The sequence below is a fragment of the Nycticebus coucang genome, chromosome 3 (genome assembly GCF_027406575.1).
Source record: "Nycticebus coucang isolate mNycCou1 chromosome 3, mNycCou1.pri, whole genome shotgun sequence".
Lineage (NCBI taxonomy): Eukaryota > Metazoa > Chordata > Mammalia > Primates > Lorisidae > Nycticebus > Nycticebus coucang.
In genome coordinates this window covers 139,996,378-140,014,867 of record NC_069782.1, presented here as the reverse complement: position 1 = coordinate 140,014,867, position 18,490 = coordinate 139,996,378, and the positions used below count along the sequence as shown (strand labels likewise).

The 18,490-nt window shown below is 34.3% G+C and overlaps 1 protein-coding gene across 3 annotated transcripts in view; it reads right to left on the bottom strand.

Moving 5' to 3' along the window:
* SHOC2 (SHOC2 leucine rich repeat scaffold protein) overlaps positions 1-18,490 on the bottom strand; it is a 108,430-nt gene that overhangs the window by 11,229 nt on the left and 78,711 nt on the right. For all 3 annotated transcript variants that reach the window (XM_053583618.1, XM_053583620.1, XM_053583619.1), the window contains 2 exons: positions 8,275-8,405; positions 3,482-3,670 (listed from right to left, as the gene is read on the bottom strand). In XM_053583618.1, coding sequence (XP_053439593.1) covers positions 3,482-3,670; positions 8,275-8,405 — 320 coding nt within the window. The remainder of the gene's footprint in view (positions 1-3,481; positions 3,671-8,274; positions 8,406-18,490) is intronic.

Genomic DNA, 18,490 nt, shown 5'->3' with positions numbered 1-18,490 from the left:
GACCCAACAGAAGAACTCTGGCAATGTGAATGAATAACCAGGGTAGATCATTCCCCCCAAAAATGCCAAAGGAGATATAACTGAAGATGCCATGCACAGACAGATGGCAACAATGTCAAAAAATCGAATTCAGAATATGGATGGCAAATAAGATTAATAGAATGGACGAAAAGATAGAAACTGAATTCCAAACATTGTCTCAAGAAATTAATGAATTCGAAGACAAAGTCACCAAAGATATGGACTTAATGAGAAGAGAGATCACAGAGCTCAAGGAAACAAAAAAGGTAGTTGAGGAGTTCTGAAATACAGTAGAATCCCTCAGTAATAGAGTTGACCAGGCAGAAGAAAGGTTCTCTGAAACTGAAGACAAAGCTTTTGAATGTTCTCAAATGCTCAAAGAGGCAGACAAATGGAGAGCAAAAACTGATCATTCCCTCAGAGAGAGTTATGGAATCAATCCAAAAGATCAAACATTTGTCTTATAGGAATTCCCGGAGAAGAGGATGGTCCTAAAAGTACAGATGCTCTATTCCAAGAGATCTTGGAGGAGAATTTCCCAAGCATTGCAAGAGATACAGAACTTCAGATAGCAGACAGTTTCAGAGCCCCAGCAAGACTCAATACAAATAAAGCATCTCTTAGACACATTGTGATTAACTTTGCCAAAGTTAAGACAAAGGAGAAAATTCTGTAAGCAGCCACATGTAAGAAAAGCATCACCTATGAAGGGAGAAATATCAGAATGACTCAAGCAACTGGAAAAATAAGAACATTCCAGCCTGAAACCCAGCAGAAGAAAATAACCAAAATTAGGGCAGAATTAAATGAAATTGAAAACAAAAGAATTATTCAGAAGATCAATGAAACAAAAAGTTGGTTTTTGGAAAAGATTAACAAAATTGATAAACCTTTGGCCAACCTAACCAGCAACAGAAAAGTAAAATCTCTAATATTGTCTATCAGAAATGATAAAGGAGAAATAACAACTGACACCTCAGAAATTCAAAAAATCCTCATTGATTACTACAAAAATCTTTATTTCCACAAATACGAAAATCTGAAGGAAATGGATCAATACCTGGAAGCATGCCACCTTCCTAGACTCAACCAGAAAGAATTAGAAACCTTAAATAGACCTATATTAATCACTGCAAGGGATCTGAATAGAAACTGCTCTGAAGAAGACAGGCACATGGCTTACAAAAACATGAAAAAAAAACTCATCATCCTTAATCATCAGAGAAATGCAAATCAAATCACTTTGAGATATCATCTAACCCCAGTAAGATTAGCCCACATCACAAAATCCAAAAACTATAGATATTGGCATGGATATGGTGAGAAGGGAACACATTTACACTGCTGGTGGGAATGCAAGCTAATGCGAACTTTTTGGAAAGAAGTTTGGAGAACACTTAAGGAACTAAAAGTACTGTTCAATCCTGCAATTCCTTTATTAGGTAAATACCCAGATGATCAAAAATTATTTTACAACAAAAAACTAGAATGTTTAGTGAAGCCCAATTCATAATAGCCAAGACATGGAAACAGCCCAAGTGCCCAGTGACATATGAATGGATTAACATATTGTGGTATATGTACATCATGGAATACTATGCAGCCATACAAAAGGATGGCGACGTCACACTTTTTATGTTTACCTGGATGGAGCTGGAACATATTCTTCTTAGATTCATGTGGGAGAAGGGAGGGTATTTGGGGGGACCTCACCTAATGTGCATGACGCAATGGTACATTTGAAAACTATTAAGAAATGAGTATAATTGTGATAGATGTGAACTTACTTAGTTCAATGTAAGCATTTCACATTGTATATCAAAGCAATACACTGAACCCCATAAATGCATCAGTGTACAAAGTATGATTTAATAAATTAAAAAGAAAAAAGTTTACACTGTATCATGTTTAAAGAAAAATTAAAGCAAAGCACTAAGTTTTGTTTTTATTTTATTGAAAACAGTAAGCTTTTCCAAGCTAACGTACTACAGTAACATCATAAAGATGTATAATCCAATATAAAAGAACATCTGAACCACTGTGTTTCTAAGTAGAATAGTACAAAATAGACATTTGGAATTAATGCCACTACCACTGCTAAATTTTATATAACCAGACTGATTAATAATAAATTTTACACTTGTTTATAGATTATCTTGAATTCCCACTAGTTCACCTTTATATATTTCCAAAGAATCAGCATAAAATGTACATACTATATTTATGAACAAGCATAGACAAAAGAAAAAATTGTACATTTAGTTTAGAGTTTAAGGAGCCACACTTATGTTGAAGTGACTCAAAGACAAAGGGATATACTATGACATAACAGAAGGAGCTCTACACCTGGAACCGGAAAACCTAAGATTCCTGGATTCCTACCTCAGCCATTAATTAGATTTGTGACCAATTCACCTACCTCCTCTGGGCCTAAAGTTTGTTCCCTACAAATTAAATCCTTGGATTAAATATTTTACCATTTCTCCTTTTAAAAATTATTTTATTTTCCTTTTTTTTGAGATAGGGTCTCACTCTGTCAATGAAGGTTGGAGTACAGCAATAGAGCTCACTGCACAGACTTAAATTCCTAGGCTCAGATGATTCTCCTGCCTCAGCCTCTGAGCAGCTGAGACTGCAGGTGCACACCACCACACCTGGCTTTTTATATAACCTCTGTATATGCAACTATATATACATGGTTTTTTTTTTTTTTTTTTTAGGGGGGGGCACGGTGGGTAGACATGGGTGTCTTGCTATGTTGCCCAGGCTGGTCTGGCACTCCTGGCCTCAAACACTCCTTCCACCTCGGCCTCCCAAGTGCTGGGATTGCACATGTGAACAATGCCCAGCTCTTTTCTCCTTCTGCAATAAACTTCATTACAAACATGAAACTCATTCACAATAGAAAGTAAAAAGAACTAAATAATTCTGGAATCTAAACACTGATTATATGCATGCATATAAACATATAATTAAACGTACTAAAAACAGCTTTTAAAAATTATGAGATTTTTATATGCTTTATTATATGCTTTTATTTTCTTCTACTTAATAAACTGAGACTATTTCAACCAGTATTTAAGATACTTCTAGATCAGAATATCAGTTTTAATGGCTCCATAGTATTCTGTTGAAGATAAAGTACTTTAAAAAATTACATCCCTATCAGTATTAGTAAGCTGATATCTATGAAGCAGGGTGCTCTGCAATATATATCTTTATACCTATATTTTTAATGGATGTTCATTATTACTTCTTTAGGACAAATTCCTAAGGGTATGTGCAGTTTTAAGGTATTTGTTACCTGATACAAATGGCCCTGAAGTGTTCTTATTATCAATTTAGACTCATCAGCAAGGTAAAAGTACTCATCCTCCATACCAATGAAGAAAACAGAAATATGAGTGGAAATAGAAGCTATTTAACTCCCCCCAGCCCCCCAATACAAACACATGCTTACCTTCATATTCAGCTTACTTAATACTTTTGCTCTGGAGAAGATTCCAAATGGAATTTTATTGATTCGATTGTGTTCCATATTGAGAGAATAGATGGTAGAAAACTGAGATGGCCCACCCACTGGATATAACTGGAAGCAATTTCTAGCTAAAGTCAAACTATTCAGTTTCACGAGACTTGATAAAAGACTCTGTAAAAAATGAAATAAGTATAAGAATTAGAACTGTAACAAGACATGTTGTATAGAGCAGCAGGCCCAACACAAATGCCTCAAAGGGCCTTATAATTAACAAATGACAGAGACTGGTTGGGTTGGGGGGGGCAGTGGTGATACCTTAATTATCAGTTACTACACAGCTCTAACAAATTGTTGCTTTGCAGAAATCTGGAGCCAATGTAGTCAGACTCACAGATTTTCTAAGAAACAGGTAATTCTCCCAATTTTTATTGTTTTTTAATTGTTTTAAAATACTCAGTTACGTGAAGAAAACATGTCTGTGGATGAGAGGTACCTCACAAAAGCTGTTAAGACCTCTACAATGCAGAAACTTTAGCGTCCAAAGTCTTGAGTCCTGGCTCTGCCACTGGTTCTGTGACCAGTCCTATGTAGCCTTAGTTATATCCTTATCTCTAAATGAATAAGATTAACATAATGCCATAATAAGATTAACAAAGTAATTTGTTATTCAGTAATTTAATTGTTACTTTTAGGAATATTACATTCAGAAGATGATTATATTTCCTGATATTGTATAATACAATCCTTTACTATATGATAAAATTTCTGAGGGAATCTACAACTCTGTCAAACCAGTTCTTTACTTAGCACATAACCTTACCTTTCCCATGGTAGCTTTAGCCTCCCACCATGTAATCAAAGTGCTAAATGTTTAGGTATTATAAAAAATTTTGTTACTAAGAAAACTAAAATCTATCCAGAGAAATAAAGTACACAAACAAGAAACAATTGGAAAATAATATGTAACTGTATATAGTCAATAATAAATTATATAGAATAGGCTGGGGTTTTATGTGTGTGTTTGTTTTTGAGACAGAGTCTCATTTTATTGCCCTCAGTAGAGTGCTGTAGCATCAAAGCTCACAGCAACCTCCAGCCCTGGGCTTAGGTGGTTCTCTTGCCTCAGCCTCCCAAGTAGCTGGGACTACAGGTGCCCACCACAACGCCTGGCTATATTTTTGTTGCAGTTTGGCTGGGACCAGGTTCGAACCCACCACCACCAGTATATGGGGCCGGTACCCTACCCACTAAGCCGCAGGCGCTGCCCAGAATAAGCTCTTGCTATTTAAAGTCTGGGTCAAGGAAGACCAGCATCAACACCCTCTGGGAGTTTAATAGAAATGTATACTCTTGGGCCCTATTCCTATTGAATGATATGTAATATGCACTTTAACAAGATTCTTAGGTGATTTGTATGCTCATCAACATTTGAGAAATACTGGGATAGGCTCTAAACATTAATAACAGCTTGTGACTTTGGCAAGTTATTTTTCTAAACTTTACTTTGTTTATTTTAAAAATGATGATGCCTTATTTTACAGGTCATAATGAAGACTAAGAGATAAAATACATAAATAGTTTATCATACCTAGCATATAATAAGTGCTTGCATTTAAATTCCGTCTCTATTTAAATTCAAAGAAAGAAGAAATACTGGAATAACTGGAAAATCAAGGAAGAAGTTGAGAAAGAGCCAGACTTTGAAGGGTTAAAAAAAACTGTTTAAATATTCAGAGACGTGCAAGGAGAAACAAGCATAGTATGAGGAAAGATAGGTGGGTTTTAAATAATGTTCACCTTAGACTCTACCTTCAGTAAACTGAAGACTTAATAACTGGGGTATCAGTATAATTGGCAAGGCCAGCTGAAGAAATGAAATAACTATATACAATAGAACCTTCATAGCTGACCATCTCCCCATATTGACCACCTCCTTAAGCTTAACTAATTTTCATAAACCAGGCATGCATCACACGGGTGTATCAGTACAGGAGGCCTAGTTCCTTATGTTAACCATCTCTGTATGTCGACCAGTTTGTCATAGTCCCTTGGGTGGTCAACTTAAGGTTCTACTATAATTGAAGTACAATTGTACTCCAGTGAACTGAAACTTGTTCTTTAACATTAAAAAACTAACCTCGGGTGGCGCCTGTGGCTCAGTGAGTAGGGCGCCAGCCCCATATACCAAGGGTGGCTAGTTCAAATCCGGCCCCAGCCAAAACTGCAACAATAAAAAAAATAGCCAGGTGTTGTGGCAGGGGCCTGTAGTCCCAGCTACTCAGGAGGCTGAGACAAGAGAATCGGCTAAGCCCAAGAGCAGGAGGTTGCTGTGAGCTGTGACGCCACGACACTCTACCGAGGGGGACAAAATTGAGACTCTGTCTCTAAAAAAAAAAAAACTACCCTCAACATTTTTCTATTTTACACAAACAAAAGAAAGAGCATAAGTAAAAATAGTGGAGAAAAAACTGCCTAGCAGTCAATTTAGAAAAAGTGTCTACAGTCTACTTTATTGAAAATAAAGGAGCTTTACTGAGTCTCATGGCAAAAATGTTAATATTCTTACAACTGATTGGCTTTATTAAATTAACTTTGATAAAATGTGAATATCTGAGTATATCTGAGACGGGGCAACAAGAAAGCAGCTGTCTAAACCCTCATTCCTTAAATCATGTTGTGAAACGTAGGGGCTGCCTGTCATTGCTTTAAAGTTTAGACACATCTGGGTTCTTATTTTAGATCTTCTACTTAACAATTTTGTCAACTGGTGAATTAATCAGATAATCAATATATCTCTCACCACATTTCCAGGAAAATATTTGAGGTAATGAATTTGGCCAAAAACCTACCCTCTCTTAAGTCTCATTTCCCTGCCTATTCGCTAAGAATACTCCAAAATAACTAGTAGGATAATTCTGAAGATTAAACAAGATACTCTTAATATTTATATAGCTTCTAGCCTCATGCCTTGAATATATGAACTTTATTATGTTCTTTTTATGTAATATGTTTACACTAAAACTAGTCCATTTCCAAATAGTCTTCAAATAGAAAAATACATAGTCATTTCACCAGCTCTGATTATAGCAATATATAATGAACCCCTATTGAAAATTACTTTCGTGATTTTTTGGCTAACCCAACTTGAAAGTCTCAAGTACTATCTAATGGATTTTATTGTTTTCCTTACTGTGCTTACTATAAATGCAGACAATTACACATCTGCATTAAGACTATGCTGCTTCCAAGGTACACTGACTACTTTTAAATAAGACTTAATGCTTTCCCATATTTGGATGAGGCCAAGCAAGGGTTTCCTCATAGCATCTCTATTTGAAAACGTGCGAGTTTAAACACAAGCATACATACACATACACACATCTTCCACATTCAGACTGAAAAGAGTTGTCATCTTCTTTATATGCCCTCCAATCTTTCATCTAAAATAAAAAAAGATCAGTGGTTGCCAGGGGTTAGGGGGATGAGTGATGAACACGTGGAGCACAGGATTTTGAGGACAGAGAAATTCCTGTATAACATACCACAATGGTAGATACATGTCATTATAAATTTTGTCCAAATCCATAGAATGTACAATACCAAGAATGAACCCTAATGTAAACTATGGACCTCTGGTCATCCTAATGTGTCAATATGGGTTCACTGACAAACATATCATCCTTGTAGGGAATGCTGACCTTGAAGGAGGCTATGCAAGTGGAGATGGAGGTATACAATAAATATCTCTACTGTGCACTCAATTTTGCTGAATCTAAAACTACTCTTAAAACAAACAAAAGTAAATCCTGACTTATCAGTCACAAAATGTATAAAAAGTATCTCACACATCTGTATCCTTTAAAAACAAACAAAACAAAACAAAAAGTAGAACCTCACCCATTTTGATCATTTTAAATTATCACAGGACAAAAACCCAGACAGTCTATTTCTTAGGGCTGTATCTGAAATCTGCAGGTTACACTCCTTAAGTCACATAAATACTATTTTATAGCTAATAGTACTGTGGCTAGTTAATTGTTATTGTTAATAACAATAGTACTGTTTAGCCACAGTAAAAATACTGTCATAATGGTCTCAGTGAACTGAACTGATACAGACTAGAAAATATAATCCTGGGAAATTCATCTTTATACTCTGACCAAACCGTTTTCTGAAAATGCAAACATCCAAATTAGTAAGAGATCCAAATGAGTATGTGCTACCTAAGAAACAAATCAACTAAATAAATTCTATAAATTAATTGCTACAAATCTATAGCTTCATCTACCCAAATGGTTCTTTGTAAATCAAAGCTTAAATGTTAAAAAACATTCATCCAAAGAACCTTTATGCTTAATTCAAATATATATTTATATAAACATGCTCAGAAAAAGTAGCAATTGTCAAAATATAGTAGAGGCACTTAAAAATATGAAAATATTTTTCTAATAGAAACAATAAAACTCAAATTAAAAATAATACACTAAAAAATAACATATTTTGGTTACTTTGTATACTAAATAGGCTTTAATAGTACTGTATAAGCAATAATTTGGGTCCCAAGAGAGATGCAGCTGATATTAATCTTTGATAGTAAGGCGTGCATTCTATACAGATCACTTTTTTCAGTTATCTTTTAATAGTACCTTTTTATAACTGAATGGAACAATCTCAATTACAAAATTATTTACCCCGCTGTAAAGATGTTGTACTAGCTTCTCTATATTATCTCGCAGACTTATTTCAAGTTTTGGTTTCTCTAATCTACTTCTTACCTCTGGTAAAGTAGAAATGTTATTGTTCTCTAAATTTAATTCTTCAAGTGCACTGCATTTTGCTAATGATCTGGGTATTGCTGATAGTCTGTTATATCTCAGGCCAAGACGACTTAAACTGGACAGGTTTCCTGTGAATAACAACAACAACAACAAAAATTATTTTTGTTACAAAATTTGATGAGCCCCTCACTGTCACAGGTTATCTACTAGATACAATGAATTACTTTGAAGTACTATTTCAATAAGATTTTTAATTTCTAGTACCAAGGAATCACACGCTACCCTGTATCAATTAGGATGCAACTGAAGCCACTTTTGTAGTCACTTGTTTCAGAAAAAAATAAAATACACAGCTATAAGTTAATTTTTTAAATTAACTATTATAAAGTACAGCATACTTTAACAACTTACTCGTTAATTGCAAAGTAGTGTATTGATTTAATTTATAATAATTTTCCCATTTATATCCATGTGATAATGGATTCAACTATGGTTACACATCAAAATTTACATGTAATTTTGGAGGAGAAATTTCCAAGTTTCTAAAATGGCACTAACTTAAAATATAAGATGCAGAAAGGTTCAATATAAACATTCCAGAATTTCTCTGAAAACTTGACCTGATAGCAAAAAGTTTCTCAAACCAAAATAATTACAAATAAAAGTGAAAGTTACAGTCTCTGTTATCTAATCATATCTAGCTTGAGCACAAATTATTCATTACTGAATAAATAAAAAGCAGAACATTTTATTTTCTAGGCATTTTCTAGTTTTATTGCCATGACTACATAGCAAACTACACACAAGCTACCTAGATGAATATAACAATATCTGTTATCATAAAAGGTTCAAATTTAATTTCCCAAAGAATATACATGAGGAAAAAAAGTTAATTTTGATACAAAATATAATAGTAATGAGAATCTAATTCAATGTATTTCTTTGTTATGGCTGATTCATTTCTTTTTGGACTTCAAATTACAACTGTTGCTATGAGTTTTCTTTGTTGAGCTAGGTTAAAATACTAAATGCAGCCTTTACTTTTAAATTAAACATTTATTTCCAATGTTAGAAATTACAGACGTGGAAGTCTGTCACATTTAATTTATGGACACATATTTTGAGGGCTTTCGACTTTGGTGATGTCTGTTCTTTTCGCTTTGTTTTTCAAAATAAGCTGTTGCATGAACAATTATTTTTAATACCTTACTACATTCTTAAAAAAATATATATATATACATATATATATATAAAAAGTCTTTGGCATAAATTAAGCTTTGACATCCTAAGAGGGCATTCACTATTCCTCAAAAACTTTATCTGGTTATCACTGATCTTTATCTTTCCCTCTTGCTAAAGAAATCAGGAAGAAACTGTAATGGCTAATAGCAGCTAGTTTTTATGTTTACATTTTCAAGGTGAGAATTAGTCACTGATAGTAAAAAATACTCTCACGATTCTACACTAAAATATCAACTATTATGCAAGAAAACATAGCAACCACTTCAATCCCTACAATTAGAACTATTCCACAGGTCTGCTGAGCTCATTTCCACCCTTTCTACAATAGTAGTTGAAAACTGGGCCAAGAGTTTGTTGGTTCTGATTATGTAAAACTCCAAAGGGCATAAAATTAAATACAAAAGCAATAAAAACTACCACTTAGCAAAGACAAGTAAATTTTGTCTTTAAATTGCTTTCTAAATGAACTAGACTACTTCACTAGTGTATTTCTTTTTTTTCTTTTTTTTTGTAGAGACAGAGTCTCACGGTACCGCCCTCGGGTAGAGTGCCGTGGCATCACACGGCTCACAGCAACCTCTAACTCTTGGGCTTACGCGATTCTCTTGCCTCAGCCTCTCGAGCAGCTGGGACTACAGGTGCCCGCCACAACACCCGGCTATTTTTCTGTTGCAGTTTTGGCCAGGGCTGGGTCCGAACCGCCACCCTCGGCATATGGGGCCGGCGCCCTACTCACTGAGCCACAGGCGCCTCCCCACTAGTGTATTTCTGATGACACTTTGGAAATATGTGTCAATTGTGGAGAAAAAAAAAAAAGCAGAGGTCAGGTGACTTTCCAAAACCCCAGAAAACAAAGGAGATTAGAAAAACAGCAAGAATGATATTTACGATTGCTACCACTGCATTATGACATCAAATATGATAGAAACATTGCTTAAAAGTTGGGTTAGCAGAAAATAATCTGCTTCATGATTAAAATGTTAAAGTTGTGTGTATGATTGCAAAAAATGAGGACGATGTAAATGCTCCTCAATAAAATAATAATTATTTAAATTGGAGGTATCATAATGTAATAAAAAAACCAAAGTATTTTATATAATCTCTGTGACCACGGACACGTAATTAAACCTGAGTCCGTTTCCTCACCTATAAAGTGGTAATAATGTCGCATACTTGAAAGGGTCACTGTCAGGGTTACATACAATGTAAGATACTTAGCACCATAACTGATATGTAGTAAACATTCAATACATAATTTTTATTGTATTATATGTCTATATTCTTTAATACTCTGTACCTATTAAATGATCTCACAAATTTTTTTTTTTAGAAACAGAGTCTCACTTTATCGCCCTCAGTAGAGTGCTATGACATCATAGCTCACAGCAACCTCCAATTCTCTTGCCTCAGCCTGCTGAGTAGCTGGGACTACAGGTGCCCACCAGAACGCCCAGCTATTTTTTTGTTGAAGTTTGGCCAGGGCCGGGTTAGAACCTGCCACCTTCGGTATATGGGGCTGGTGCTCTACTCACTGAACCACAGACACCACACGATCTCACAAAATTTTTAAGATTTAAAAGACTTTAGGTTATGATGTTATTTGGATAAAGAGATAAAATTGTGTATTTTGTATGGTTTCAACAATGTAAAAATCATGTATGCAGAACAATAGAAAACATGCATCAAAACTAACAGTTATCTCTGCATAGCAGAATTATGGAAGAACAATTTAAAAGGTTTTATTTTGTGAGTTTACCTGTATTTTCCTAAATTTTGCAGTTTCATAATTTAAAAACATTTTGCTAAGGGACATATCTATAATTCTAAAGTAATTTTAATTAAAAAGAAAACATTGTGACATATGTCCACCATCCTTTTTTCTGCGATGATTATTTTACATTATGGAGATACTTTATACAATGTGACCACTGTTTGCATTATATGCCTGTGTATATTTTTAATTTTTTTTCTTTTCTTCTTTCTTTGTTTTAGATAGGGTCTCCGTTCTGTCACCCAGGGTTGGAGTGTGGTGGTGTGTTCGTAGCTATTGCAGCCTCGAATTTTTAGCCTCAAGTGATCCTCCTGCTTCAGCTTACCCAGTGGATAGGATTACAGGCAGACATCCACAGGCCTGGCTAATTTTTTCTATTTTTTGGTAGAGATGTGGTCTTGCTATGTTGTCCAGGCTGGTTTCCAACTCCTGGCCTCAAGTGATCCTCCCAGTCTGGACTCCCAAAGCACTGAAATTACAGATGTAATCCACCAATGCATGGTCTATACATCTTTTTAATGGAATATTTGATTATACGTATAGATCTATGTTTTATATATATATATATATAACATGTGTGTGTGTTATATGAACATAAATAGTCTAAAATGCCATTTTAAAGGTTTAAAAAAACAGATTTAACATCTGTAAACATTCTTTGAAGGCCCAGAAATGCTGCCATGGTATTTTGCTTTCAGCATGTCATTCAACAAAAGGCAGCATTTACAGGGAGGTCTCATATGATAATAAGCAAACCTGAAAAAATCATGTCAAAGTCAGATAATTCTTGAAATAGTCTAATTTGTAATATTTTAATAAATAGAGGGTATGATTCACAAATGCTTGATCTTTATGGTTCATATTTAAAATTGTCCTTTTCTCCCATAAAGGCTATTTGATTCTAGCCTTTAATCCTACAGCAGGCCATTCATAAAACATGTGTAAAGTAGTCTGTCGCTATCTCAAAATGTTTTAGTCTAGAGTAAGCCTGTAGTACTACTGGACTCATAGTTTGGGCTACTCTGTGCACATATTTAATATGAATTTTTAGAGGGTCATTATATACTATGCTTCATTTATTTGGGTATAATAAAGAATGCACTGTTCATGACAAAACGTTTCAAATTAAATTGTTGTAGAGCTGCTTCACTGAATTCCGCCAAGTCATTTTGTAAGTTGAAAATGTGGTATCTCAACAGTGCAAAGGCAGAAGGGTTGAGGGGATGCCTATAAACACATGTGCCATTTGCCTAATGAAGCGCAAAAAAAATAGTATTTGGAAATTTTATTCTAGAGTTTCCAAAGACCATGTCCTGATAATTTAACTCACTTAGCTCTAGCTATCTCCCAAAGGCAGCATGGGTGTACCCAGAGCACAGTGCCAATACCTCTATCATCAAAGAATCACACCATTTTATAAATATTTTCATGTATGTATGAATTTTTAGACCCTAGTGAGTTCCATAGTGTAAGAACTTCAGTGTAGAGCCAGATACATAGTAAATACTTGGTATTTACTGAAAGTTTATTGTAATAAAGCAAAAATTGAGAACTACTTAAAAGGTAGATTTGTACTCTATAAAATCAGATTTTACAGAAAAGGAAAAGTATGCATTTATCTCATTAATTTAAAATGTTTTCTAATATCAGTTTTATCCCCTCCAAGTCAATCATCAAATTCTATTTTCAAAATGTATTTCTCCTGTCTGTTCCTTCTCCATTTCCAATCTCATCATCTCAAGCCAAAATCATTATAACAGCTGATTTTGCAGACTCTTAAGTCAGTTATTTTCAACTTGTGTGTCATGAGAGAATATTAGATGTGCCACAAAAATTGTTAAAGATCATTAATTAAAATATATTCAAAAGAAGTTCAAAGCACAGTATGCATATGCTTTGCACTCATTTTATTTCTTTTTTGGTCAACATAATTTAAGTATGCCACATAAGTTTAACTATAGGTTCAAGTGTGCCATAAGATAAAAAAGGTTGAAAAACACTGATCTAGGTTTTCTTTAACACTCAACCCTACACCACAATGATTTGGGCAAATCCACATTTCTCGACTTCTTATTCAGTGGAGAAAAAAATACTGAAACTAAAGAACAATCTATTTCCTATTATAACAAATGTAAATACTCTTTGCTGGCTTCTAAGGCTCTCCATGATATAATCCCATCCTACTACTTCAGCTGCTTTTTGTGTAGCTGCTGTATTAATGCACAATGCCAGACACAACATAAAGTCTATTCTCTCAAGAAGCTTACAGTACAGTGACATGTTTTCACAAATAACTTTAATACTTAGTTATTATATTTATATTAGTGCCCTAAGATATGTATGAACAAAATGTGAAAGGCCCATAAAATTTTCCTTTCTTTGTCCCAATTTTATAAAATAGCATGTATGTCAAATACAGACTTTGCTATACATAATTTAAAAATATATTTCAGAATTACCTGGTCTATTTGAATGTAAGTCAAATTCTTTTACAAATACATACAGAAGTTTTTTCTGGGATACCCAATTTCTGAGCAGCCCATTTATATATCAGACAGAAAGTGCTAAGAATCTCAACTTTCTTCATCCCTCCTACCTAACCAAATACTTTTTTTTTTTCTGATACAGGATTTCACCCTGTCACCCAGGCTAGAGTACAGTGGCCTCATCGCAGCTCACTGCAACTTCTATCTCCTGTGCTCAAGCTATCTTCTTGCCATGCCACCACACCCAGCTCTTGCTCTTGCTCAGGCTGGTCTCAAATTCCTAGCTTCAAGAGATCCTCCCATCTCAGCCTCCCAAAATGCCAGCATTTAGATGTGAGCCACTGCACCCAGCCACCAAATAATTTTTTAATTACAAAACAGATGAATGTTCCTTGCTCTTTTCTTTACATAACTTTGATATATAGTCTAATATATACCTACTTTCTCTAAGCCTTTATTTACACATATACAAATACAGAGATTTTTTTAAGTTTATATTTTTACATAAGTGGGATCACTCTGTATGCTTGTTCCCCTGTAAGTCATAGAAATATGTTCCTGTGAGTGAATATAGATATACCTAATTCTATTTAATCACTGTAAAGTATTCCATGATATGTACATACCCATCTAATCATTGCCAACTGGTGAAATTTGTTTCTAATTTTTAAGAAGGAATTCTGCAATGAACACCCTTATACAAATATTTTTGTGCACAGGTGAAAATATTTTCTTATGTCTCAGAGGATACAGAAATTTTATATTTTGATAAATAGTACCACAAGGCTATACCAATTTTATTTCCACCAAGAGTATAGGATAGTGCCCATTTACTTACAACCTTGCAAAATGGACAGGAATAGTATCAATTTTTTATCCCTATTCCATATGCCATAGCAAGGCTGATAATGGTGGAAATTTTCCATGGTAGATAGTCATGTCTAACTGTAAAAACTTCAAAATCTTATGATAAAAATTTTAATTTGTTGAAGGCAGCTGAAGATAAAAAGAAGTATCTAGGCTTTAAAAAGAACTGGAAGTAGAAAAGACCATCCCTTTCTCTCCTTCATAGCACTACTTTTCTATGGAAAAGCTGTTCCATTGCAAAAAAATGGCTAAACCTCATCAAGGGATTTTTGAAGTATGCCAGAAGAGGAAAGGGCTTATTAATAGTGGGAAGTTCCCATAATTAACATCGACTGACATGCTTTATTCAATCACTCTTTACAGTAGAACAGTAGAGAAACACAGTATTTTAAATGCTTATTATTCTCACTGAAATCTAAAAACTTTCCATGGCAATAAAGATTAGTATGGTAACCAAATTTTAAATGTTCATCAACTCAAAAACTCAGTAAATAGAACCAGATTCTTGACACTACTTTTCCAAAACCAAATAACTTTTAAAGTTCTCACTTTTAAAACTAGAGTAGGCTTCTCAAATTAAAACATTACAGAATAGTGGAATTGCTACATTACATTATCTAGTTCAAAAATTAGTGGTAATTTAAATAAAAATGGTAGCTACTTCTAACTTGCTTAGATCTAAACTTTTCTCTTTCCTTTCCTTTTGTGGGATAGAAGGGACTGAATTTAAAAAAAAAAGTAACCTATGAAAATATACTATTCTGATGGAGAAACCCCTATTTACAAAGGCTCTATCTTATTTGGAAAGCATGGCATAAACAGAGAACAATCCACATTTCACCAAAATCTATTACTCTGAGCAAAATAAAAGAGATTAAAATATCAAAACTCTTCTATGCCAGAAAAACATTAGAAGTTTGGCATTTATTGTGATTTACCTTCTGCAGTGGTTTCAACTCTAACGTCTTTCAATGAGTGGTTTTAGCCACAAACTAAACTGCAACCTAGAAATCAAGACATGGCTTGCTTTATTGTTCAGCCATCTTGACTAAAAACTAAAATCAATGTTGCTGAGCTTTTGTGTATAAACGTAGGCTGATCATTGCCAATCATTGGCATTTAGCTTTCAAGTGCTTAACTTTGTCTATAAATTGTTCTGTGCTCCGCTTTGACAGATTGCTTTCTTAAGCTGTCAGATTATTAAAATATGGTGAAATCAAATGGTTATGAATTAAAATTAGATGCTTTCAATTTCAGCAAATATAACCAGCAACTTTAGGTTAATTCAGTATAACTTCTGAGTAAAACTCTACTTCAAACAATCTTAATCTTACTTTAACAAAGCAGCAAATAATTAGCAGGAAAGATATACAATTCTAAAGATAAAAATTTTGTCAAAGGCAAAATTATTTTTTTCAGAAACATTAAGCTGAAAGCAAATTGAAAAGCAACACAAAAATTCTTGAATGTCAAAACCCCAAAAGAACACCACTATTAAAAAAAGAATTAGTAAAGCTGTTACACATAAGCTGCACTGTAATTACCTAAAACCTAATTACTGTAACTCTACTCATTGATATGACTATAATTACTGCAACATTTCTTCAAAGCCCAATACAACAAAAGGACCTCTGTGAATTGTTCTGTACTTCAGCCTTGAAGACAAAATTTTGTTGCATATTCTCTCTTTATCTCATTTTATGAAGAAATCGTAAGTTCTCCCTAGATTTCATAAAACCACCAGAGATCCCAGAAGGCCCTAAAAATATCAGGTTCATAGTTTGAAACAAAATGACTACTGCAATTAAGTTTAACATTTTCTTTTGTTTATAGCTAATTCTTGAAGTAGAAAATATTTATGGAAAAAAAACATAGTTTTTGCACTTCGACAGAGTAGACTAATGGTTAAGTCAGAGAAACGCTACATTTAAAAGCATTCTCTTACTTAACTGTAACCAGCTACCCCTCCTCATTTCCTTCTGTCTTTTTTCCACATCCTAGGTGCTGTCAGTGATCCTGGCACTACTCAGACTGGAAGTAAATGGCAGTATTACTGCCAAAGAATAATAGCTACTTCAGGAGTGTTCCTGTTAAATAAAGAAAGGGGTAAAACATCCTGGTCTACTTACAAGAGAAAAAGAAAGAAGGAAAAGGCAAGGAAATAAAAGTGATTTTTGGAAAAGTAATTGTGAAAAAAGTAAACGTGAAAAAAGATTTGATTTTCAGTTGTGAGTTAGGGCAAGGAAAGTTAGTCAAAGGAAAAAAAGACTGGGCAGCTGTTCAGGAGTAGCATTAACTCTCCAGAATAGGTGTTGGCTTTTTTTTTTTCATTTTAAGTTATACTTTCCAGGAACCAGGGTTACACTTTCCAAGAACTAAACTGAGATTAAAAAAAAAAAAAAAAAATAGTATCAAGAGAACCACATCCCAATTAACTCTGCCACTGACTATCTTGGATGAATTGCTCTTCCCCAATAAATGAGAGGGAGAACCTCAAAAGTCTATTAGGACTGTTAACATTTGTAAGAGACCAAGACCCAAATGTTAAAATTTCTCACCAAACCTCAACCTTGTGCTACATAATCTAAATACCAGGAATGGGAGGAATGAAGAAAGGGAAAAGAATTATTTTAATAAACATGGTATGTAATAAGTAATTAAAATATCATACAAAGTTTCAGTTTTTTTTTTTTTTTTTGGCTGGGGCTGGGTTTGAACCCACCACCTCTGTCCGGCATATGGGGCTGGTACTCTACTCCTTTGAGCCACAGGCACCACCCCATACAAAGTTTCAATAAGTATTCCTTATTCATTTTACCATCACTCAGAATAACAGCTGCATTACATTTGCAGACAACCATCAAAACATATAAAAATAAATGCAATATTACTTAAAATTTTTTGTTAAGGTTTCAGTCCTCATTAAATTCTAATATATACTCATAATGTGATCATACAGAATATACTAGAAGAGAAGCATATTTGTTATTCTGAGATAACATCTTAATTCCAAGAGATTAATACTGAAGTCAAATGTTTTGATATTAATAAACACACTTAAAACACAGAAGAATTACTTTTAATGAAGAGAAAAATGTAAAATTAATAAAGACAGGAGAAAGACATTGGAGAAGTTATTCTTTGTCAGAAGATGTCCTAGTCCTACTTACTGGAAGATTTTTGTCATACACCACTATCTATGCTTTCTCCATCTGCCAAGACTATTCATTTTAGTACTATCAATTTGAACCCCCTTAGACTGTTATTTAACAAGATGGGGACACAGACAAATACATAAAAATATTAAATAATAAATTATTATACTATATGAAAGAGAGAACAGGACTTACTGATAACCATTTCTTTAGTTGAAAGAGTGTGTGTGTGCATACATGGACATTTAAGAGAAAAGAATTCTAAACAGAGAGATGGAAAGGCTATAACTTGCCTGATATGTTCAAGAAACAGCAGAGTATATCCCAAGAAATACACAGTGACTAATCATCAATGAAAAGAATAAGAATCTAAGCCAGGCACGGTGGCTAACATTTATAATGCTAACACTCTAGGAGGCCAAGGTGGGAGGACCACTGGAGATCAGGTGTTCAAGACTGGCCTGAGCAAGCAAGACTCTGTCTCTACTAAAAATAGAACAATTAGTTGGGTGTGGGGTGAGCCCCTGGAATCTAAGCTACTCTGGAGGCTGAGACACGAGAATTGCTAGAGCTCAGAAGTTTGAGGTTGCTATGAGCTAGGCCAACACCACAGTACTCCAGCCCAGATGACACAGTGAGACTTTTGCCCCCCAACCCCCAAAAAAGGTAAGAATGTAACTTTATAGCATTGA